Raw genomic sequence first — 26984 nt, 5'->3', positions numbered from 1 at the left:
GAACCAACGCTTTCCTTTTCAGCGTCAGAAAGTTTAGTCAAATATATGTCCACATTTACTTTCGCATCAATCATTTTTGTGCTGTATTCTTCGATTTTCATATACTCATCTTCATACTTTTCGGTATCAGAATTTTCCAGAAGAAAACTACATATTTCATTATCTAATTTGGCCAAATCCGAATAAATTCGTTCCAAATTGCCGAAAAGTGATTTAATTTCTTTTTCCTTAGGTTCATCGACCTTTAATCTTTCAATTAAAACATTATACGTTTTCGTAAAGTTAGATCTAATAGGTGATCGCTTCTTAACGGACATCTCCATTTTTATTTCACTACTTAATTCTTATTGCAAATAAAAACAGACGTACCGTATTTTTAGCAATCACGTCCGGGTTCACCACAATGTTGAGACTCTACCTGAATTTCATTTCATTCAGTCGTTTCTCCGCTAATAAGATTCAAAGATGTGGGATCGTAATGTGAAATAATCCACTCGTTTTTAATCTGACTCCATTTTATTATCTATCTAAATTACAATTCTATTTACATGCTATATTTATATTTAGTTGCCATATACAAAAACATACATTGGTTTCGCGCGCAGTTAATTCTGATTTTAGAGTTGTAAAAGCAAGTTATAGCTCTAGTATGATTAAAGTTAAAATTAGTTTTTAGCCAAAGGCGCTCGTAACAATTAGAATATATGAATTTTTATGAATATATGAATATATTTAGAAATATATGAATTTTTATAACTGCTGATCATTAATGGGCATGCATCTAAATTAGAGCATTGACTTTTAAGGATTCCTACCTGTTGTTTGATTATCCTTATCCTCGCATTATAAAAGCGAACTAAAAGTTGTTATGTCTTGCGATCTAAATTAAGGAATGTCTTCAAAACTTTCAGCTGTGAACTTCTGCCAAATTTTAAAATATTTTCAACAAAGAAAATTTTGTCTAAAAAAGAATTTATTTTTAATAGGATTTTTCATTTAATTTATTGTGTTAAAGAAAAATAAATGTCAATTCTGGTAAACCCATCCTATACATGAAATATTATATTTGTTATGATGCTACTCTCTCCGAATTGTTTTCTCCGCGTTAATGCTTTCGGAATCAAAATTTGCGGCTTAAATTAAAAATGCTATTATTTTTCTCATGAAAAAATGGCTGTGCATTTCCGGTTGTTGGTAGTTAAAAAAAATTTTGTAGGTTATTCTTGTACACTATGGAATTCACGATTTAAATCTTCAATTGTGTCTCAAAATTCTACTCAAACTGCGGAAAATCCCGGAAGTACGCCGCAGAGAGATCCTTTAGATCTTTCATTTGAAAACACAAAAAATGCTTTTAAAAGTAAAACGACGTGGGAGTTATTTAGAGCCTATTTGGTTCTGAAACTATCGACTTATTCTTATTTAGTTGAAAATCATGAAAAAGTACGTTTTTTTTTTGTGTGTGTATGTGTGTGTTTTGTGACAAAAATATTTTGCCCTATTTTGTTGTCCGATATCATATACTCTCTAATAGTTACGGAATTTCCGTAGTTTCTACAGAAATTTCATAAAATAAGGAATAAATTAATTTCTTAAAGTAAGGCTGTAAATTAAGGAATTATGCAGATATAATGAAAATCTATGCGAAATTGCAGTAAACGAATATATATACGGAAAATTATAAGATAGGTTGAAAATACTAATTCACCGAATCTTCACAGAATCATAGTATCTTTAGTATGGTTAGGGGTGAAAAAAGCTTGTTCCAGCATAAATACAAAAACTCTGAAACTGCTCCTCGTAATAAAACTGAATATGGAAATTTGTTATGATGTTAAACTGAGCAATGATGATTTAATAAAATCAAAAGTGTTTGCTATTTAACGAAACAGAGTTGTAAATGTCTAACAAATAGTGTTATTTTATTTGATCAACAAAATGGTATTATGCGATTTAAAAAAAATTATTTCTCTTTTATTATTAATCAATAATAAATTCTTAAATAATTCGAATAATGTTTCTAAATATTTTTTTAATCAGTTAAAAAAATTTGTAATATTTATTCTTCTATAATTTGTTGGTATTACTTTATATATAATATATCTGTAAGAAATGCTACTGATGATTGTGTAACCAATGTTGAAGAGTATGATATTGCTATATCTGTTTTTACTCATTATTTTATTGATTTACATTTTTAAATTGATTGGCCTTGCTTCAATTTTTTTCTTTTATTCAAGTAAATAATGTTTAAAAATTACTTTAATGAGAAATTATTTGCATGTTGATCATAAATGATTCATTTCTCTATTGGTTTTTATAATTTGGATGCATGTCTGGCTGCTGTAGTTTTAGAAAAAAAGGAAAAGTATTACAAACACACACAAAAAAATATTGAAATATATTACAGTATTTCATTGGACTATGAAATAGTTTTTTTAGTTGATAATTTAATTGATGTTAATCGACAATATTTTATTAAGTCATGGAATTTTACTGTGTTATTTTTAATGCTAATTTTTAATAACAGAAAATGCAATTTTTATTAAAATTTAGCATAGGATTCCAAAATTTGTTTTCATATCATCAATTTCTAAATAATATAAAATCTCTTTAATCACTTGGGTATTTCATTTCCTCTAAAATATATATATACATTCAATTCAAAGTTCCAGTGAAGATTTTCTTATTATAAAAGCTATTTGTTATAAATATATCAAATGAATGAAGAAATATTAATATATATTTTTAATTGTTAATGTATACTTTTTGTCTTTTTCTCAATCAATTACTGATAATATTTATAATATTTCCTCGTGGGATTGTAATATTATATTTATTTTTAATTTGTTTCTTTTGTTTGTGCTACTTTTATCTAACCTTAGATGCCCAGTTTCCTTGAAAGGGACCACAGCTATTAAATTTCAGTGCAACAAAATGCTTTCCTCTTTTTTCAGCGCAACTCGTGTTTTTATGGTTGTTTTCTAATTGTGCATGCTTATTATATAAAGTTGGATGTTATTTCCTTTTCCATATATTTTCTATTTTGTGACTAAGTGAAAATGAATGTGAATTTTTATTTCCAGCTTATGGCACAAGGCAAGAAGATACTTGGCCCTGTCTTGTTTAATTTTCTAATGCGTCACACTTTTTATGGCCATTTTGTGGCTGGAGAAGATGCTAAGTCCATCCTACCAACCCTTGAAAGACTGCACTCCTTTGGGGTGAAATGTATACTGGATTATAGTGCAGAAGAAGATATGAGTGAAGATCAAGTGAAGGAAGCCATGAAAAAGTAACATTTTACTTTGACATCAATCTTTATATGACTTAAATAATCTGATATATATATTTTTGGAAAATGAGTAAGCTATAAATTCTCTTTAAATGACATTTTTATTTTTCTTCATTATTACAGAAACGGTTAAAATTTAGCATATTTTAAAAGTTCTTTAAAACAATGTCTATAAACCATACAAGAAGGATGTTTTTAATAAGTAGAAAACAGATAAAAACTACTATGAAGAAGATATTTAGAAACTATTTAGCTTCAAAAGATTTTATTTTTTAATTTGGCTAAGCAAAGTTTATTTTAGATGTGTTTTTCATGTCATATTGCTTCACATGGTGAAGTTAAAGTTGCAGAAATTTGGCATTGAGCACAACTTTGGCATTAAATGCCTGCACAACTTAAAAGCATAAGTGCTTTGTTATATTTGAGTTTCAGCAGTTAGAAAATAATTTCATTAATTTATAACATATATGCATTGAGTGACCAAGATATTATGGCCACTTGACACTTGGGCATACTACTTGACTATGCAGATTGGGCATAACTTCACCTTGCTTTTGCTGAGAGATAGCTATAAAAAGGGGAATGTAGGACAAGTGAAGCATCAGTTTTATTGTCTTGCTTGAGAAGAAATGAGCAAAAAATGTGGTTTAACTGGTTTTGAACACGGGAAATTACATAATAACCAGTATCAGGTGATCAAAGTTTCATAACCAGTATCAGCAAAGTGATTGTATTTGTGAAGTGTTTGAGAACAACAATTATTAATGTTTACTGAGAATGGACTACCAAGCAGAAAACTGAATCTCAACATTAGGCTTGTGATTATCACAGGCTACTGAAGGCTTAATTTAAAAAGAGACTTTCCAAAGTTATCTAAGTCTAACAGAAGAGCTACAATACATCAATTTGCTAAGAATCTTAATAAAGGAGCAACTGCAAAGGTCTCTGTACGAACTGTTTGCTGCACATTATACCATCAAGCTATGGGAAATAGCATCCTATTTTGAAGCCTCGACTGTTTGCCTTGAAAAAAGTAGAAGGTTTGGCAGTAGATGACTGGAAAAGGACCATGTGGTTGAATTAATCGTTTTTTATTTATACTGCACAGATGGCAGCAAGTGAATATCAAAAAGACAGCATGAAAGCATGTACCGCATCTGCATTGCTACATCATTCCAAGCTGGTAGATGTAATATTATGGTTTAGGAATGTTTTCTTGTCATTATATGGGTTTTTTTTATTACAATGGAATAACTTCTGAATGCCCAAGAGTATATAAGTGTTATCACAGATCAAGTATATTCTGTTATGTTAATTATGTGGACTGCTAGAGATGGATACTTCCATCAAAACAATGCTTCCTGTCATAAAACTGGTAATTTACCTGGCATTTGTGGCTGGAGACCAACTGCCACGAACAAGAAAGCAGCTAGCAGAAAATGATAACAATGGGTACATGATTGTTTTGATATAGTGCCCCTATAGAGAAGGAGAAGGGGATCCAGTCTCTCCAAAGAGAGTGTTATAGTCTGGGAAATTGGCTACTGGCATAGCTGGATAACTGTGGTTTTTGGCAATAGATTGGCTGGCTGTAACCAAATATCTTAAAGCTGGCATTATTTACAGGTGTTCAAAGAACATGATAGAGACTTCATTTGGCCAAGATTATTTAAGCGTTTGGCTACGGATTCTCAATAGATTTCAATCCAATGGAAAATCTGTAAGATGAGTCCAAATAGGACATCAGGAAGCTGGATCCAGTACCACTATCAAATCTTAAGGAATTGAAAAGTGCTGCTTGTCAAATATGGTCTTCGATTCCTCACATTTCATAGAATTCATATCAAGAAGAATTCATACAGTAGTAAAGTTAAAAGGTGGTTTAACATTTTATTGAGGAGATGGTCATAATAATTTGACCACTCAGTATATATATATATATGTCACAGAATATTGCTCATCAAGAAAAGGAATACCAACAATTTTCAGAAAGTATTTTTTCCAATACTGTAACCATTGAATTAATACTAAAATATTTGTTATTATCCAAAAAAATTTTAATCAACGTCTAAAGATGTTATTATCTAAAATATTAAAAAAAGTTTTTATTCCTAATTTAATAGTCTTTAAATTAATGTTAAAATATAAGTTGTTATTCAAAGAAAAAAAAGTTGCAAGACAGTAACAATCATAGATTAAATAAACATAATCAGGAATAAATTAAGAGTTATCTATGTAGCAGTTTGATTTGAATTCAAAAAACTGTTTTATGAAAGTTACAGAAATATAATGATATGCTTTGCATTTCATGAAAATAGTTGTGGGAAAAAGCTAGATAAGCTGCATGAAATGAAGATAAAGCAACTAAAGTAACAATTTATTGAAATGGAAAATAGATGAATTCTTATTCTGTTTCATTTGCTCATGTTTTAACTATCTTCATTACTTGGGATCTAATTTGTATGATTTTGAAATCTTTCTTTGATTGTTTAATATTTTGCAATTTATTTATCAATTTTTACATTTAGATCCAAACTTTCAAGTCAAGAAGGACCAAAAACTGGTATGTATAATAAAATTTTTATTAAGTGTTGTTTTAATTTATAATTAAGTGTGTTATTGAAAGGAAATATAAAGGCACTAAATTATTGCCATTTTTTTAAAATTTCACTTGCTTCTGGAAGTTTTTATATTAGTATTAGAAATATTGAATTAAAAAGAAGCAAATAAGCTTAAAATGGCACAGTCACAAAAATATTGTAAAATATATCAAAGTATATTCGTACAATGTTTCTTTTTTTAAAAGTGCCTGCTTGCTCTCACTTTTAAGTTATTTTCACATATTCATCCAAAATGTTACTCATAGTGCAACTATATTTGTACATTAAAAGGTGAAATTATTAAATACAAATTATCAATTTTATTTATATATATTTTGATGTGAAATGCTTGAAGTTATATTCTTATTATTTTTGCATTCTACCATTCTCTAATGGTAATATTGACTGTTACTCTATTGAAATTTTTATAATGATAAACATCAACATTTACAAATCCATTTCTATTCTATACTCATAGAAAATCTCTAATCTGCTATTGTGTTAAATTAATTTTATAAGCTATCATCAATTTTTTATTTGTTGCCTCTTCAGTTTTGTAAACACCTGCCGTAACATCGTGTTGGTACACAACAATATAATAAGTTTCTATGATGTTAATGAGGAAGGAATAATAATATATGTAATAATTTATTTTTATTGTAGTGTAAGTTCCATTGTTTAAAGAAATTTCTTACTTTTGCCCTGCTTAGGAGAGTTAAAAAAATATAAGCCATATGAAGAATTTGCTGATCGAAGGAAGTATCGTGCAAAGGCTCGAACTTATTTTTATTTAAATGAAGCACAATGCGAAAAGAATATGGAAATTTTTCTCAAGTCCATTGATGCTGTTGCAGGTATGTATCACTTACACTTTACATCCAAATTTTTTTTTCCCCGTATTGATTGTTGTAAAGTGAAATTACTTACAGTATCAATGAGTGTCAGAAAACAAAGTGTGAATTGCTGTGTTTTAATCTACTCAATTAATTATACACATTAATTTTTTGAAATGAATTTTTTTTATAACAGTATAAATTCTAGTACTGGTACATATAAATTTTCTCTAATTTTGAGGTTTGAGCTATTTTTTATTTATAGTAAAAAAATCCAGCTTCATTGCAAATTAAAAAAATTATTATATGTACAATTCAGGAAAATATTGTTGCAAAAGGAAGAACTGCACATAGTCAGCATGGCTCAGAGGTAAAGTACATGCTTGCAACGCGCAAGGTCAAGGGTTTGGATCCCAGCCAAGCCGCATTAATTTAAAGGTTGAACTTTAATTTGAATTTCTTATTATTCATTTGTAATGTTCTAGAAGCTTCTAGAACTTTCTGTAACCTTCTTTATAATTCTAGTTTATTCTGTAAAGTTATAAATTCTGAGTTCCACAAGCAGTGGAATCAGTTCTTCATCTGCATGTTACAAGTTGCTTAAAGCTAATAAACTTAATATAGTGTTACTTTGTGACCTGTTATTCTTTGCATCTTCATGACAATATATAAATAAACAACTGTTGAATAATGCAGTTAACCAAAACTTTCTCTTTTATATATAAAAAGTGTTACACATTTTATTAAATTAAATGGAAGGTTTACATATTTTTTTTAATTAATTCATTGTATGTGCTTTATTTTCAGATTTTAAAAATACTTAAACTTGAAATTGAAGCAAAGTTTGCTTATTCAAAATTTACTAGCTCAATAAATTAATAGAAGATATTTGTTGAATAAAACTAATCTGAATTCACACAAGTTTTGATAACAAAACAATTACTGTCATATAATGTTACTTAATTAATTATTGATTTTTACTTTGCAAACTATTTTATGTTTTATCTTTTTTTCTTACATTGGAAGTTGTAATGGGATTTTAGACTAAATATGTCTTATAACAATTGATTATCATGTTCTAATATATAATTGGGATTCATTTTACTTATGCATTGTATCTAAATTTGTGAGAGGTGAATATGTAATAAATGATGAAAAACCAAAATATTTATTTAATAAGTGATTTAAAGAAACTAATTATTTTAAATATTTATCAAAACATTGTTCTTTTCAGTTGAAGTTTAATGAAAAATACTGTTATACATAATCCGTTATTGCAGTTACTGCCAATATTATTATGTTTGAATATAAATTGATAAAAAGTTTTATTTTTGTATGTGCGTATGAGAGAGATAGAGGGAATGGTATTTGTGAAATCCCCCTTTTTGATAAGTGTTCCTTTTTTTAGGTACTACCCGCTCTACTGGATTTGCTGCTATTAAATTGACTGCTCTTGGACGTCCACAACTTTTGGTATGCTATGAATGTGCTAAGAATTCTTTTTTTTCTTCTTTGACTTATTTAATCTTAGAAAAAATGGTATGCATTAATCAACTTTCTTAATGTCATGGATTGGATTTATTATTATTATTAATAATTATCTGTGAAAATTTAAACAGCAAAGAAATAAAACAAGAAAATACAGCCCCCCCCCACAAAAAAAATAAGACATAGTAACAAACCAAACCCGACTAATTTGTTTAATTTGTGTGCTATAAAGTATCTAGTTTTTAATTTTATTAATGCTTTAATAAGTATAAATTGATTGTATTATCATCAAGAAAAAAAATGGAACATCTCTGTAACTTTTTTTATTTCTTATCTCATCTTCAAAAATTTGGTATTAATGGAGATGAGTCAAGAATACAGATCTATTTCAAATAACAAAAATAAAAACAAAACTAATTTACGTAGTTTCAAACCTCTAGTTCTAAAAATTGTAACATGATAATGCTTGGCTCAATTCATTTGTATTTATTTGTCTTGATTACATCAGTTGCTGCATAACAGAAAGAATGTCCATCACTGTTATTCTAATGGTTGATTCTTATAGTATTAATTTTTTTCTTCGTGTTTCTATAATGGCTTTTGCGCAATTAATATAGTAAATTGTATTGCAATTTACAGACAGCATAGCAATCTATAATTATTAACATGCTAAAAAAAATTTCACGACAAAATTAAGTATATCTCAAGAACTACAGCAAATTTCGGAATGAAATTTTATACACATTCATACAAAAACCTGCTGAATCAAATTATTAAAAAAACTCGATTTCTGTAATAGAAAATTTTTGAGATAATAGTTAATTAATTATGTTAATTAACTATTAAATATAAATATTACTTAATTAACTATGCTAATTAACTATTATCAAGCTAACCACATTAATTACTATTGAGTTAACTGCATTAATTAACTATGTTAACTAACTTGGTTAAACAGTGTGTCTATCTCAACAAATCTGTCCCTTTAAGCTATTTCCATCAGTACCAATTTAGTGGAGATGCGATAATAAATTACAAACTACAGAAATGTTCCTTTTTTTTTTTTTTTTTTTTGACAATTATACATAATTACTAGTTTTTAGAATTTTAATTCAAATGTTAGAATTTTAATTCAAATTTCAAGTCAATAAAGAGTAAGAATAGATTTATTATAAAAAATATAAATGTTTAATAATAAAGACATATAAATTCTTCTGAAAGCAAAAAGGGAATTTTGATGTTATCTCCTCCTTTCCATACACAAGTTACATTATCTTGTAATATGGCATGCAGTGCATTAAATTTCAACCCCGATATAACAGATTCTGCCCTCATTGCTGTTATAATATCTTTCAAATTTTTCAGAAAATTTTGTGTAAATTGTAAAATAAATGGTTTATTTATATTTCAAGAAGGAAACTTTTTCCTTGTTTAGGGTAAGGATTTAAATCGCGTTCTTCATTGGAAGCTTTTTGCATAAAATTTTTATCATATATTATGTGGTAATTTTTAATAATTAAAAATAATGACTTGAGATAATTAAAGTTAATTGTTACAGTGATGATTATACTGGATTTTAAATAAGTATATTTAGTTGTTGTTTTTATTAATTCTTTTAATCTTCTCATTAGTTTTTGTCTATAATGGCAATAAAATAATTTCAATGTATATTTCTCAAATTTATGTTGACAAATGTTGCTCAAATTTGTATTTATTTTATAAATCACTTCCTTATTTTCTTAATAGTCAATTTAGCTAATCAATAAATAAATAAAGATTTTGAGTTTTTATCTGCCTTTTTATTCATTGTTTTACTGAATTGTTCTATCGATTTGCAGATGCAGCTCTCGGAAGTGATAGCACGCACACGGAAATATTTCAAAGAAGTGACTGGTGCTAAAAGTGAAGACATAGTGTCTGAACATGTTTCTCCCACTGCCATTGCCACAAAGCTGGAATACCACAACATCAAGACTGACAATGAAGAAGTGAAAAAATGGTTGCAAAATATGGATTATGACAGAAAAGGGTAAACTTTTTTGTTTTGTTTCTCAGAAAATATATTTCCTTTTTTTTTTTTTTTTCCTCTAGAATGAACGGATTTGAAGGTATATGTTTGGTTTGTTTGACACTTTAATTCTTGTTCTTTCTATTTTTTTTGGGGGGGGGGGGCATCTCTTCTCCATCTCATCAGCCTTTGTTTCAATTTTATGAAATTTGCTATTTTATGTAATAAGTATTTAAATACTTTTTGTGGCACTGATGATTGTTTAATTTTGGGCATTTAACCTTTATTTGTCTAATTATCAATTAATTACTGATTAGGCCATTAACATTTATGTTATTAGAATAGTCTGTTTTAATTGATACTTAAGTGTTCCGGCATTCTAAATCAATATTAATTGCATCTTTGAATGAATTTTGGATTCTTATATAGTATGAATGTAACATTTGTAACCCTTATGTTTATCTATTTATTTTGTATGAATTTTGGAATTTTACATAGTATAAATGTAACATTTGTGACATATATTTATTTGTTTTGTATGAATTTTGTTCTTGTATTAATGGAACACACCTATTCTTATTTTTTTCTCAATTCAGAAAATTTCTTATTTGTTTTTCAATTACAAGATGTTTTAAAACATCCCTTCTTTTAAATATTTTGCCTCTGTATAGGAGATTTCTCTGCAAGTTGAGAATCATTGGTTTCATTTAGAAAAAAGTTTTTTTTTTTTTTCATTACAAAGGAATTAATGGATTTCAATGTAGAAATCCTTATTTTATAGCTGCATAATAAAATCATAATAATAATGTTTTTAATAATGATTTAATGATGAATACAATTGACTAGCAATAATCTGGATTAGTGAATATCTGGAGATCACATATTGAAACAACTGTGCAGCGTTGTTACAGTAATAAATTTCATTTTGCAAGTAAATATTGTATTCAGAGGTTCTGCATAACATTTATTGAACTGCAAATGTGTTAAATTACTTAAAACAAATCAAAATCCATACAATGCCTAAAACAAGTCATAGTATATCAATCTGCTCTGCTGTTCTTCTTTTTACTATAAATTATTATGCAAAATTAGAGATTTAGTCTCAGACATAACGTCTCTATTTGTTTAATTGTTGAAATCTTATAATTTTTACATTTGATGTCTAGAGAAAGGTTAAAAGTACCAAACATAATAAACAAATCAAACAATATTCATTTACTGTTTGGCTACTATTAAAGGATCAATATTTTATCAATTTTCAGTCTTGATTGGATCAATATTCAGCAGTGTAGTGTTTATCAATTTTGTCAAAAGAAATATTCTGATGATGGTACAGTATGAAAGTTTGGAATGTTTGTTTTTCATATCAACTTACAGTAACTCAAAATTGCTAGATATCCCAAACTTAATCTTATGTACCTTCACAGAGGATATAAATTTAAATGAACGAAATATTTGCCATTTGTTTACGATACTAACTTTCTTTAATATTTCATGTGTTATCTATGTTGATAATAAACTCTTATTTGTTTCTGTTCTTTTATGCTGCCTGCTTATGTTGCTTATCTATGTGATGGACTATAAATTATTTGTTTCTTCCTTAAAGGCTGATGAATATGTTTTCCTGGTGTGGTCTTGTTGATTTAAACTATGTGATGTCTGATCTCTTTAAAGTGCCTAATCTTCAGGTGAGGAAAATCACCTCTTTCCTTTTATAGTAATTTTCCTTTAATAATAAAGACATTTTCAAAATTATAGGGTCCTTGCATCTTCACCTTTAGATTTTGGCAAATAGATGGGAATGAACTTTATTTTCTTTTCACATAACAAATAAATTAATATAATATAGGCTTGTGGAGAAACTGTTCTTTTCTTCCTTCATTAACAATAAATTTACCTGTTTAATATGGGGTGACTAAGTAAGACAGTCGAATGAAATGAATAAGTCATTAAAAGAGGCACAAACTAATTAAATATGAAAGGTGCTGGAATGAAATCATACATGCCTTGAACAATAATTGTATTTGCCTTAAATTAAAATAGTGGGTATAGGCATTTGTATCTTATGTAGGAAAGAAGCTAATGATAAAATGATTCTTAAAAATGTGTATACCATTAGATATCCATTTGGTTATTGTGTTTTAAATTAAACTTAAACAAATTATTTAAGCAAAATAAACTATTCCTTCAAACTATTACTTAGAGGCTGAGTAGTTGATAGCCGTTACACTAATAATCTGATTTGAGTGTTAAAGAAGTTTATTGTTTGAAGTATCTTTGTTAAATAATTTTATTTTGTGATAAGTTCTCATTTATAAAATTATAATGAGATTGCACTATGATTCACATAAATAATTAAGCATCAGAAAATTAAAACTTAAATTATAACTTGAACTTAAGTGAAAGGTACATTACATTGTCTTCTTTATTGTGTCGCAAGAAAATCTTGATGCCCAGTTGATATTCCAGAAACAAACCTTAAAAAACTGAATAAAAAAATTGGTGTACTTGTTTCTGCGAATTAGACTGCTTTAGTTTCATGCTAAATTTGCAAATTAAATCTAAACATTTGATTAATATGTTGTTTTTTCAACTATTTAACTTTACAAATTATTCAAAAGCAGAGATAAAAGCCTATTAGCTTTTGAAGCTGAGATCAAAAGAAAGTTAGTAAAATTGACTCCGTTATTAGCAAAAATCAATGAAATAATGTGAAAATCATAAATTTTGCAGTCAGTTATAATAATGAAGATATTTTTATATGCATTTATATTTGCTTATGTGTATTGTGTTGATAAATGTAAAGCATTTTCTCAAGCCTGCATTGCCTATGTTGAAGGGTTTCTAGTGGTAATTCTTTATTTTTCTGTGCTTTTATTCTCCTTCTTCAATATCTAGCCTTTAAAATAAATTTGCCATGCATTAATTTTTAAAAAATTCAATAAACTTTTAAATTTTTTATTTTTAGCAATAAATTTGTTATTATTTATTATAATTATTCAAATGGAAAAAACTCCTTTTCTTTGTATTGAACAATTATTTTGTGTCAGTTACTTTTTTTATTTATTTTATCTGTAATTTTTTTTAAAAAAAATAGGAAATTTTGAAAAAAGAATGTGAAAATATTTTATTGTTGCTAAATTCAGTGCCATTTTTCTTCTTTCATTTTTAGTCAATTAAGTTCGGCAAAGTTAAAAATTTTTATTTTACTTTCTGAATTTCTCTTTGGATTCGGGATTTTATTGAGCTTGAGACAAAATAATCCCCCCTCCTAAAAAAATGTTTTTGACATAATAAATATTGATGATTTTATTTTTTAGATTCATTTTGTGTCCATCAGAAACACTATTTAAATACTTCGCTAAAATTTTAAAATGCTATGATTGCATTAGGCTTCTTACTTGAGATGAGTTTTTGACTTCAATTTTAAATCTATTTGTTTACATATATTATGAATTTATAATATATATTATGCATATAGATTCCCCCCCCCCAGGGGAGCACCTCGAAATGAGGATGAGATGCTTTTGGCATGGTGGTTGGATCTCACCACCCTGGAAGGTACATGAAAAGGTGGGGGTCTGGCTCCTATCATCAATGACGGGACATACTTCCTTAGGGAAGGGTTGTACTGTGGCTGGTGATGGCTCTTAGGACTCAACCATAGTTCCTGCCAGTGTTGTTGCTGTGGTGGTCCGGTCATTTATTTATTGTCTGTGTGCCTTCGGGTGGGTCGGAGAGTCAGTGATATGACTTACATATAGATCTTCTATAATTCTGTAAAAATGTTAATGAAGTAGGGAATTCAGTGTTTATGGTTTAGTTACTGATATAAACAATTTAAATTGCGTGTGTAGTAGTCTTTACTAACTTTAAGAATTTTATATAACATTTTAATTCATTAAACCTAAATTTTGTGAATTAATTCAATTTTGCACTGTTTTTGCACCCAATTTTCTTGTTATTTAGTGAACATTTTAACAATGTCTATAATTAATATGTTTATATATGTTTGTGACTATTTAGTCAGACTGCAGATTCGGTTTTGTATTATAATTCTGTAAAAATGATTGCATGACTGATTATATATAAACCTCTTATGGTTCTGATTTTTTAAAGACAAAATTGAGACACTGTCATTGAATTTCATTCTTTTTCCAGAGTGGAAAAATGGAGCCTATAATCACTGCTCTCAATCCAGAGGAGGAAGAAATGTTTCAGAATATGATGAGAAGATTACATCATATTGCTCGAGTAATATATTATAATTTTGCTTTTATGCCCTATTTTTAATTAATCAAGCAAATGATTGATTTAATTGTTTGCTATGAACAACTGAATCCATTTTTACTTTTATGACTCTTAATTAGCATTTTAGTTCTTGATCTTCAAGACGTTTGAAGACAGCAAAAAATAAATTATTCTCCGAATAATAGCATGAAATTTCAGTCATGCCACTTCCACTCTTCAATCTTCTAACTTCAGTGAAGAATTTGAAGGTTTTGTGCTAATATTGAGGATTTTGTTTCTCAACTCTTCACTATTAAATTTTGTATTTGTTTTTATTTGGTGAAAATTATTTCATTCAAGATTTTATCATTTTACGATACTAAGTAAAAGTGTTTTAATTTTTTAGAAACTTTTTTTGTCTATAGATTTTATTTTTCTGCAAAAAATTTTTTCATTCAGTACTGGCAATTCTGTTTTAACCACAACTTGATAGATTTATTTTCATTTGTAAAGTTTATGATGAAATTTATGTAAAGTTTATTTTGTCATAGGTTAACAAGTGATAAGCTGCTGTTTAGAATTAAAATTGTTCTTGTGAAGAGTGTTTCTATTCTCTAATAATTAAAGTAGAGTGGTCAATTTGTGTAGAATTGTTTTCCTTTCATATGTTATATTTTGATAGTTTGGTGAAGAAAAATGTTCCAAAATAAATGACAAATTTGTTGCAATAAAAATACCAAAATCATGCATTCAAAATCCTGTGCTTTAAAGAATACTGTAAGCTAATTAAGATTTTACAAAAAAGGATTGTTCAAACTTTTCCTATTAAACTACAAAGATTACATGATTGAATTGTCTTTTCCTCCTTTATTTTCTAGAATGCCCGAGAAAAAGATGTCCGAGTCATGATTGATGCTGAACAGTCCTACTTTCAACCTGCAATCAACCGAATTACCATGGAGATGATGCGAAAATACAACAAGAAAAAAGCTATAATATTTAATACTTATCAATGCTACTTAAAGGTATGAGAAAAATTACATAGCTTTTACAGTATTCATAATAGAACATACTAATTTTCTAATAATTTTATTTTCCTTTTTAATTAGGAAGCTTATAATAATGTTGTTCTGGATTTGGAACTTGCCAAAAGACAAGGATTTTACTTTGGTGCAAAACTTGTACGAGGAGCTTACATGGAGCAGGTTAATTTAAATTCTACATTCCAGAGATTTTTTTATTAATTTAAAATAATGTCTCAGATGTTTCATTTGATTGTGCTTGGTGTGAAAATTTCAGAAATCTCTTGTTTTAATAAATTAAAATGAAATAAAAGATATTTAGAAGAACATATCTACAAAATCTATAAATTGATTAGATTGCAACCAAATTTTATACACTGTACAAAGTTTTGTACTGAGTACATGGATTTAATTTTTGAAAGGGGAAAAAAAAAACCCTTTTTGTTAATAGGGAGAAAATGACAGTATGAAATTAAGGACGAACTTCTTTAAAAAAATAAACAAACATGGTTTGTTAACTTTTCTAAAATGCAAGAATTTAAAAAAAAAAAAAAAAAATGCAGAAACTTTTCTTTTGAGGAAAATATTAAATTTTTAAGCCACATATGTATTACTGCTATCATGTGACTTTGCTGTCACTTGTTCAGTAATTACATTCACAATTTCTTCAATTGTCTACCTTTCTGTTAGTTTGCTGTTCTGTCTAGGTTTTACTGCAATGGTACCAGTCTTTTCAAAATGCCTAAATTTTTGTAGATGTTGAAAGGTTATAATCAAACTATGAACTGTTTTTTTTTTCTTCTGAAATTGAAAGTGATGATTCTAAAGAATATGCATTGAAATTTTGGTTGTGATCCAGATTATATTTTATGTACAGAAAATGCCTAAATCTTTTCTGTTTAATTTGAATTATCCTCTGTGTAGTAAATGTAATTATATTCCTGATTGAAAAGTCTCAAGAAATAGAAATGAAGTAAGCATGATGTAGAATTCTAGACTCCCCATCAAAAATATTTATCTTGCATAGAAATGTACTGTTTGTCAGTGGATTCTGAGACGACCACATTTCGATGACTTGACTCCATCTGAGACATGGAACAATGAGTGCATTTCCGGTATTCCCTTTGACTTTGGATTTCCCCTATTAGATACTAGTGAATGTAAACATCTCCTCCTTTCACCCCTATTTTGATGAATTACACCCATCCCAACGCATGTGCAAAAGTATGGAGTGCACATACACAGTACACATTATGTTTCTTTATAAAATAATAAATTTGAAAAAAAAAGTCAGTTAAATTTATTTTTATAATTTCTGAAAGCAGCAGTTTTTGAAGTGAAATTTATTTTTAAAATATAAAATTATGAATTTTATTTCTTACAATTTTGTTGACATAGTTGATTTAATTTTAAATTATCTGTTTCTTTGTGTTTACATACTATTAGATCATATTGTTGATAGTGTGCTAAAGTCATAAATTTGGCACCTTAAACTTTTCATTGTTTGTCATGGTAAGAATAATATTTTGTGTATTGCAAATGTATTAACACCACTATTTGTATGACATTTTAAAAATGTTTGTTTATCATTCATATGCTAAGAACAAGCCTTTGAATAAAAGTTTAGTTGTTGTTTTTTTCTCTAGGAACGAATTCGAGCTAAAGAGATAGGCTATGAAGATCCCATCAACCCTACTTATGAAGCTACCACTGAAATGTATCACACAACTTTTACAGAAATTCTTAGACAAATAGTTGAAGACATGAAAACAGAAAAAGAAAAAAAAATTGGAGTGATGGTGGCCACGCACAATGAAGATACCATAAGATTCGTTGTGAAAAAGTAAGATAAAATCATTGGAATTGACTTGGGGCCATATTTTTTTTTAAATATTTAACTGAATAGTAAATTTTGCATTTCTTATTCAAATTATTACTAAACTATAGTGTTTATTTTTTAGAAATGTATTTTTATCATTATTAGCTTGATTTAACATTAGGTTCATCATTTTCAAAGTACAACAAAATCTTATTGTAAAGACTGTTTTTCAAATTTTCCTAAATGTAAATTATAATAAAATTGAAATAAATTCAGTTGTAGTATAACAATTTAATCAAATGAATAAATCTACTTGTTTCATTGCTAATTTAGGACATTTTTTATCAGATACTAGTTTACCAGGTATAAATTACTTATATATATATATATATATATATATATATATATATATATATATATATATATATATATATATGCATGCACACTTCTTTAAAAATATGTTTTCTTTTCTTTTTTCATTGCATTACTCTGGTAATTGCATTTAAAGTAATTGCATAACTGTCATGCTAAAATGTATTATTATTATTATTCATTTTGCATTTTATTCATAAGATCTGTTGCACTTTCTTTATTGAGTAACTTAAACATTTTTTGATAAACTTTTTCTGTCAAAATTTAATGAGCCATGAAATAGTCATCGGAAATTAGAAATATTAAAACATTTTAAAAGTTGAATAGCTTTCTCGTGTTTTATAATGCCATTTTTTATTTCTCAGGATGGAAGAATTGGGTATAAAACCAGAGCATAAGGTTATCTGCTTTGGACAGTTGCTGGGCATGTGTGATCAAGTCAGCTTTCTGCTAGGTATCTTTTTTCACTTTAAAGTTTAATCTGTGTTTTTGAACTAGTGAGAGATAATCATGTGAAGTGAAACTTCTGTAGCTAGGGTTGACAATCAAAATAACTTTTATAAAAATCATGCCAAAAATAGGAAAAAATTATTAAGAAAAATCATGCCAAAAATAGAAAAAAAATATTAAGAAAATTCTATATATAACTATCACTTATCAAATAATCAGAAGACAATTTACAATAAAAAAAAATTGAAATCTGCTATTGTAAATTTCTAGTTATCATGTGAGAACATTATTTTTTTTTCAAGTCACGTGGTATCAATCTGACAGAAAAAACATGTTCTCACATGACTCATATTTCACAATCACCAATATTTAGAAAAGCAATGGTTTCTGACCGTCTCAAAATCAGTTGTGTTCTAAAAATTTTTCTCGAAGCTAGAATTTTTTTCGTGGAAAAACAGTTTAAACCCGTTTTAAACAATCACATGACTATCAGATTATGCATGTGTCAATATTTTGAAAATAATGGTTTTTTTTCTCCAATCTCAAAATCGTTCGAGCCCCAAAACTTTATCCCAAGGCCAGATTATTATTATTATTATTTTGCGAAGATCTGGTTTAAATTGGTTTAAAATGACTATTGTATTGTTCTGTCGTCAACTTTTAAAACAGTGATGTTTTTTTTTTTTTTTTCCCATGTCAGAATCGTTTGAGCTTTTTTTTGCAAACTAGAAAAATTAAATATTTTAAAATAAGGATATATATATATATATATAAATAAACAGCAAAGGGAGGTATAAAAACTTATATATGTCCCGTGCATCTGCCCATGCATTTTGAGGCTTCAAAAATCCCAAAAGCAGAACTGTATGTTATGAATAAAATAAAATGTAATTAAAAAGATTGAGTGGAATGAAACTTAGATAACAGCAGTATAGAAATTTCTCCTCGAGTTTGCATTTATATACTATATATATATTTATATACCTCATCTGGTTTACCATGATTAATGATCACTAAAATTTTGATTAAATAATTGATGTAATTTAATTAAAATAGTATTTTTTGCAAAATATGTTTATATTTCAAATTTTGGGAGATTTATAATCAATACTATTGTAGTTGTCATACACTATTCAGTTCATTTTACAATGAGTATTTCTTATTTTCTGTAAACTTCAATAAAATTTGTAAAAAATTGGATACACTTTGCTATTTTAGAATTCTAATGTTTTTGTTATATCATTCGTGATACATTTAATATTTGCTCAGAACTCTTACGATTCTCCTTGTATTAATTGATTAATTACAGAAACAAATATTTATAAGTAAATAAATTTGTATAATTGAAGAGATAATTTTCTTTAAGTTGATATAAATATCATTTTTATGCTGTAATATTTTTAAAAGTTATTGCCAAGAAAACCGAAAAGATTGCTTAAGTTTCTATTTAATTAAAATTTCAAAAAAATGTCATTGATTTTTCAAACTCTTGATTGATTTTACAACAGTTAATTTGAGAGAAATGCTTTCCTAGAATTTTAATATTTTATGAAAACAGCTACATTCTCAGAATGTGTACGATGGAGTTGCTTTCTGTTTGTATGACTATATTCAACTGTCTTTACAATTGTATAATGTAGAAGCTTGGAAAATGGTTTGTTTTTAGGTGCCATTTTCATTAACAAATCATTTAAAGTTATTGAATGCATCCTTTATTACCAGGTTATATTAACAATAAATATTGTTGCAAAAAAATTTGTACAATGAGAAATGCTAAAAAGTCTAACAGTTCCATAATGGATAAAGAAGCTTTATTCTCTACAAAACGCCAATACACAGTAATTAAGATAACAAAAACTTACACATTACAGCACTTACAGTAAAAGCTGCACACTAGCAACAATTTGGTAATAAACAATCATAACAGCTCAAACTGTTTAGAGAGAATTTGCGGATCTCTATGCCAAAGTGAGACTTTGCTCAGCCAGTCACGTGAGCTCAACTATTCACTGAATGTCTCGTCTTGTCTCAGCTTTTTATAGCTCCCATGACAGGGGATTGATTGTTGTACAACGAATTCCTGATTTTGAATAATAATGGAACTATAGCTCAGATTCTCAAATATTCTGGGTCCTTCATTTCTATCACCAAAGCCATCACAAAGCCAAAGTGTTATTGACACAGCATCCATTAGAGATATCTGTAAAATTCTCTTCCTATGAAACTAACTGTGCAGAGAAGTAATATTACAAATTCATAACAATGTAATACATGTAATGAAGAGATAAATTTATTTTTGAAAATAAAGCATTCAATGTTTTTTAATTATTATTTTAAGATATTTCTCAAATAAAAAAGTATATCAAAATTAATAATAACTTCCCATTGTATCTAGGTCAAGCTGGCTATTCCGTTTATAAGTACATTCCATATGGTCCTATTGATAAAGTGTTGCCTTATCTCTCTCGGCGTGCCCTTGAAAACCATGGACTTCTTTTGAAAGTTGATAAGGAACTGCGTCTTTTGAGGAAAGAAATGTTGCGCCGCTTTGTCCGTGGGCAGTTCTTTTACACACCAAAAGGAAATTATGTGCCCATATGATGTACTTTCACTGATATTTTTTAAAAGAGTCTCCAATGCTTTGTAGAATATTGCTGTTTAGCCATTTCATTCATAGATAACAGCAAAATGCTCATTATTTTTTTAGACAAAAATATATGTTTTGATGTAATAACACAGTTCTTCTGAAGCTGTGTAGCATAACTCTAAATAAAACCATGTGGTAGTTTGGGAGTCACAGAAATTTTGGCACAGGTTTCTGGCAGTTTTTTTTTATATTCATATCAAATACAGTTTTGCAAATTGCCTATTTATAGAATTTCATTGCAATTTGCCTATCATTAATTGTTTTCTTATATGCATGTTTCTAAATGATATAAAAAATTTTCAGCTGAAATATTTTCTGTAATCTTTCTGTAGAAAGTTTTGAACTGATAAAACAAAAGTACCACAATAGTGAATTTAATAACTAAGACATTCAAATAATTTTTAAGAATAACATTGATTCTTTTTCATTTTATTTATTTAGCATTACCTCTTTTGAGTTGTGTTTTATAAAAAAAAAATGTTTCATGTGTTTTTTAGCTTTTGAACAACTTAATATCAAATTTATTTATTTTAAAAAATATAGCTAATTATTTTTCACAAGAAAATTATTAACTTTTTAATAACTTATTTCTTATAATAATCTGCTGCTAACTCTACAAAATGTGTCACAAATATGAGTGAATATATCAAAGTTCGTCAGGTGCATTGCTTCTAAAGGCTGTAATATTTTTAATAAATATTCCGTAACTATGAATAATATGGCTGTTATTAAAAATTTCTAATATCATTTGAATTTATGATGTTTTTTATCTTTTCAAAAGGTTGTATTTTATTATTGTTAAAATCCATTTATGTGCTATGAGTCAATAAATATAATAAATTGTCATTTGTGTTACCATTTCCATTGATATGACTATAAAAGATGTTATTGTGATCTCACAAATTTAAATGCATTTGAAAAAATTGTGGAAAATAAATTTATTTATTGTAAATATTATAGAAATCTATTTATATTCAAGCAATGATATATGCTTTGGATGAATTTGTATACTCCTGAATATATTTCATTTTTTGAAATGTTAATTTATTGTTACCTTATATAAAAATTAATAATCACTCAGGTATCTTTTATTATTGCAGTATTCTCATGACTGGGAGATATTGGATATAAATGTATTTATTGACATAATTTATATTTATAATCGACATGTTTATTATTAGAGCTTAAAATTATTTTTACTCTTGTTATGTATTTTTTATACTTATTTATTGAAGGCGAATTTGTGATTTTCTGTTTATGATTTGATATATTTAATAATTTTCTGTTTACAAATAAATCATTTGTGATAGTTTATATAATTAATTTTGAGCATTATCTTAGAAAAATATAATCTGGTTATACTATATTGTTTTTGAAAGGCTACATCGTCACTCAAAAAATACTTTTTATGGCCAAATAAGTAAACTCGAAGTAACAAAAGCAAATGCAAAGAGAAACTTTTAAAGCTGTCAGGATTTGCAACATTGATGATTCAGGTGAGTATCATTTCAAGCATATTCATTCAAAAACTCATTGAAATAATTTTAATGCAGTTCTTGAATTTGTTGCTGTAGCAACACAATCAGTCAAATGCAGTAGTTCTGTTTAATAACTCTTCAATGTGTTTGCTTTAGACACATGGCTACTTGGCATTAATAATGATATGAAAATGCACATTCAAATAAATATCTACTATAGTTTAACTCTTTTTTTTTTAATTTGTGGTAGTATTTCTCTGAAAATGCTACACTTCTACTATACTTATTTAATTTTTTTAATTTATTTGTTGTAAAACTTTCTGTTTTATGAGAAGATATGCTACTCATTTATTCTTTTGATTTTAAAATATATATGCATTATAGCTCTTGTAAGCCTTTAAGCTTTTTTTAATTAATTAATTTTTTTTTCTTATTTAAAAGTAATAATTATTAATTGCAATTAAAAAGTTAATTACAATTTTATGTTGAAAAATCGATATTATTTTTATTCTTAATGAATATTCTTTAATACCTGAAATGACTTCAAAGGAGAATACAACTTCATTAATCTGCTAAAAAGTTTTAAAACTTGTCTATTTTTTTACATTAAAAATTAAAACATAAATATTTCGGTTCATTATTTAAAAAATTAAACAATAATTGAAATCTTTCATACCATTTTGTAAACTTGTAAATAAATGTTTCAGATTTAAACATAGTTTATAATCTTTTATTCTAAATTAGCAGCAAAATTATTTTTTTATATTTATCTCAGATATACTGTTCTAGTCAGGCATCCTCTTTCACTTTCTTTTGTTTTGTTTTGTTGTTGTTGTTTTATTTGTATATCTATTGTGTTGTTTCCTTTTATAGTAAAACTTTTTGTTTGTATTTATAACTATGCTCTTCAAATCTATCTATCTTTCTAATTGTTAAAGTTATTTACTTATTTGCCTTCAAATCTTTATTATTATGTTGTACTTGACCCCAAATGGGATTGTATTAATTTAGGGATCTCAAAATCATGACTGTCTGAATTTCTGTTGAATACTTATTATCAGATTTAAGTAATTTCAATAATTTTCTCATAAATGCTTTAAACTTAATTTCTGCACATTTATTTATTTCAGTACTTTGTCAACTCATTTTATTCATCTACTTTTATTAATCATTGAAGGATTGTACTTGTTATTATTTTCATTTAAAAACTGTGTAGCAGGTTAAAACAAAATTACATAATTCAGTATGTGAAGTTAAAGCTGTCTAATTTTTTTATATTTATTTAATCAACTGATGTCTGTTTTTTTTTTTTCCTACTAATTTAAAACTGTCTTTTATGAAAATACTTTTTCCTACATATTGGTTTAAAAAATTCCTTTAATTCCCATATTATTATATATTTCCTGTTAATACCATCACTTGCAATTTTTTTAATTAAAGATGATATTAAAGTACACCATATCAAATACATTCTTTGCTCATGTACCACTAAATTACATTGTATTATAAGTAAAAAACATTATTTGATTTTATGAAATCTGATTCAGTGTTATACATTGTCAAACAATTTTGCCAATTTTTTTTGTACTATTGGGATGGTTGAAATAACTAACATATCTGATGATTCTTTTCTTAAACATTCTTGCATTTTCTCTCATACTTGTGCGATTCATTGCATTTCTTTGAATTGATTCAAATGATTTATAAATTTACACTGTTTGTGTGTATTCTGAGTCTTACATGAATTTCAAAATCTGCTTAAGAAAAACACTATCAGAAAATACGTGCTGAAATTATTTTCTTCATTCTACTTCATTCCCCTTATGTGATATCATTGTGTTCACAGTAAAATGTTTGGGTTTATTGAAGGATTGATTTTGCCTGTTTTTATAATTTCTGTGAGTGTTTTTTTATGTGCTAAAATTAATCTATTTGTTTTTCTATTAATGATTTGTTCTTAAATGTTTTGCTAATATTTTCTTTTTAAAATTTTTTGTTAGTAATTTTAAAATTTGTTTTTCTGAAATGGCATTAATAACTTGTTATATGTGTGACAGTTACAGTTTTTTGTACTTACCGTTTTGATTTTATATACAATTACAGATCAAAAATACTGTTTCTTTTCTCTCAGAACTTGTATACACAGTGTTTGAATGTGTTCAGTAATACTCTAGTGATATTTTTCTCTTTTTGCATGCTATTTAATCAAAAAATTAAAACTATTTAATTCAGTATTATATTTTTGTTATTGTTTATTATATGTGGAAGTTGTTATTGATTGCATGGATTTTTAATTATTGTTAAATTTGCTTTATCTCTGTGGTAGTTTCTTATTCAGAAAACAAAAATAACTCATTGAGTATTAGGTGCCTCCTCTCTATTTTAGGGGTCATTTTTTTTTAGTCCGACTCTTTATTTATTTTTATTTTAGAAAAAAAATGTTATCCTAGTCTTATATTCTAAGATGAGACGATTTCATCAGAATCTCATTGTAGATACTTAAACTGTGTTATGTAATAAAATGTAATTATTGCCATTCATTTGTGCCTCTCCATTAATATGTTTGTCCAGAATTGTGTCTCGTGAAATACTTTAAGAATAAAAAATTGTATGCTAATTGTGACCTTGTTAGACTTGAATATAATTATCTATATTTTATGGTTAAATTTGCTTAATTGGTTATTATTATTAATATCTGATTAATTATCATTATATAATTCGCATAACCAAAAAAAAAAATCAGCCTCTCCATTCCAATTGCTGTATCGATTTCACCAATTTTTATGACCCCCTAGATGAGTCATCAATGGTTGCTGCCCTCACCACATATCATTATTGAGAGAAATCTCTGAGATTTTGATTTTTTATTCATTCTCTACAGATGGAAATCTTTGACAAAGTTATATGGTCCTAATATCATTTGTGCAAATTTTTACTTCGTATGATTGTTCATAACTCTGAAATATATCAATCAACAGTCACTGCCCCTCAATTCCCACATTTCTATTTTCAAAGCAGTATTTTAGGTCTGTATGTCAGTCAACTTATAGTCCCAAAAATATTCTAAAATAACAGTTCTAGATAGTGAAAATAATTTACTTTAAAGCAAAATCATACTGTTTATATGGATCTGAAAACTTTCATACAAAAATTCATGCATAAAATTTTAGAAATTAATGAGGTTTGTTCAAAAAAATTACCTGGAAGTTAATTGCATTGAATTTTGATTGGTGAAATTTATAGTTAGTTTATTAGTACCAGAATGAACTGAAAAATGTTGCTTCAAAAAGAATATTTGTTGAATTTTATCACTTGAAATTAAAAAAAATCGTTGCAGGTTAAAGGCTGTCATAATATACTAACGAATTCATCCAATATGGGAAATAAGTACCATGTTTTATAGTATCTACATGTAGAGATTTTCAAATAGCACTTTCATAATTATTTTATAGTTTGATTAAAATTTCATTAATAGAGTTGATTTTCTAAAAATGTGTGCCTTCGCTTTGGTAAACTGCATTTAACTTACAGTGAGCATCAAATCATGTGTGTGATAATTTTGTTAGTAGGGCAGCACAACGACGTATTTCCATTTAGGCAGCTATTCAGACTACTGACAAGCCTTAGGCAGATAGATTAAAATATGTTACTAGAATTGTTTCCCTGATAAATAATTTAAAAAATACAAACTTTATGAATTTTAAATTGTCAGGACTATAATTTGTATTTACATTGAAATATTAAAATCATTATTAAGTAAATTAAAGTATAATTAATCACTAACTCATAATATATTGGAATATTAATTTTTCTCGTTATGTTATATTCCAGTAAATATTTTCTGCAAAATAGTAGCTTTTAATGTTATATTTGCTTATATTATAACCTTTCAGTAATTTAATGCTTTTATTTTTAAGTAATTAAATCATTAATTAATAATTATGGTTAATTTTTCAAGAATTTTATTACTTTTTTTCCCATTATATATATATAATAAATGAAAACAGATATATTATCAATGGTACTAAATTGTATTATTTTTAACATACTATTTAAAATAAAACTGTATTAAAATAAGAAATTAGTTATTAAAGAAGAAGCCTCGTAATGTGTACTGAAAAGGGGAGTAAAATACCCAATTCCGTCTTATCCATCGCGCTAACAAGACCTTTGACAGGCTACGATAGATATGGTATTTTAAAAAGCAAGACATGTCTCCTCAAAATTTTCTTTCACACTCCCTAATAAAAGAATTATACTTTCATTCTCATGCATAAAACAGTGGATTTTATATGAGATGAGTGCTCAAATTTTTATTTTCACAATTAAAAGTTGTGCACTTCGTAGCATAGTAAAGAAAATCGGTCCTACCGTATTAATTGCATGGTGTTGGCGAATAATACATCTTTGGCGTCAATTGGCGTTTTTATTGAAACTAGCGTGCGATGTGTAGGATTAATCGATGACATGTGGATACTGCACAAGCACCAAAAAATTCAGATATGTATTTTGCACATATCTTCGAAACCGAATGAAATCAAGATTTTACACAGAACTACTATTGTAATCACAATATCACATACCAAATTTCATTTATTTATTTATTTTTGAACTATTGCGTTTACATATTTGAGTTAAAAAAAAAAGTAATCGATGATCAAAAGCTTTGAGATTTCGATTCAATATTTGATACATATATACAATTTAGATGTTAAATCTGTGTACTAAATTGTATCTAACTA

At 27.0% G+C, this 26984-nt stretch overlaps 1 protein-coding gene across 1 annotated transcript; it reads left to right on the top strand.

Moving 5' to 3' along the window:
- The first annotated feature begins 1096 nt into the window (after nucleotides 1-1096).
- LOC129966885 (proline dehydrogenase 1, mitochondrial-like) lies at nucleotides 1097-21615 on the top strand. The gene is made up of 13 exons (XM_056081492.1): nucleotides 1097-1443; nucleotides 3087-3295; nucleotides 5824-5858; nucleotides 6606-6749; nucleotides 8137-8201; nucleotides 10055-10245; nucleotides 11831-11912; nucleotides 14386-14478; nucleotides 15333-15479; nucleotides 15564-15659; nucleotides 17123-17319; nucleotides 18033-18121; nucleotides 20513-21615. Exons 1-13 carry the CDS (start codon nucleotides 1171-1173, stop codon nucleotides 20716-20718), a joined length of 1827 nt encoding a protein of 608 aa, XP_055937467.1. The 5' UTR covers nucleotides 1097-1170; the 3' UTR covers nucleotides 20719-21615.
- Nucleotides 21616-26984: the final 5369 nt, after the last annotated feature.

This window comes from Argiope bruennichi, chromosome 4 (genome assembly GCF_947563725.1).
Source record: "Argiope bruennichi chromosome 4, qqArgBrue1.1, whole genome shotgun sequence".
Taxonomy (NCBI): domain Eukaryota; kingdom Metazoa; phylum Arthropoda; class Arachnida; order Araneae; family Araneidae; genus Argiope; species Argiope bruennichi.
Note: the sequence above shows the minus strand (reverse complement) of the source record. Positions and strands in the feature narration are given on the sequence as shown.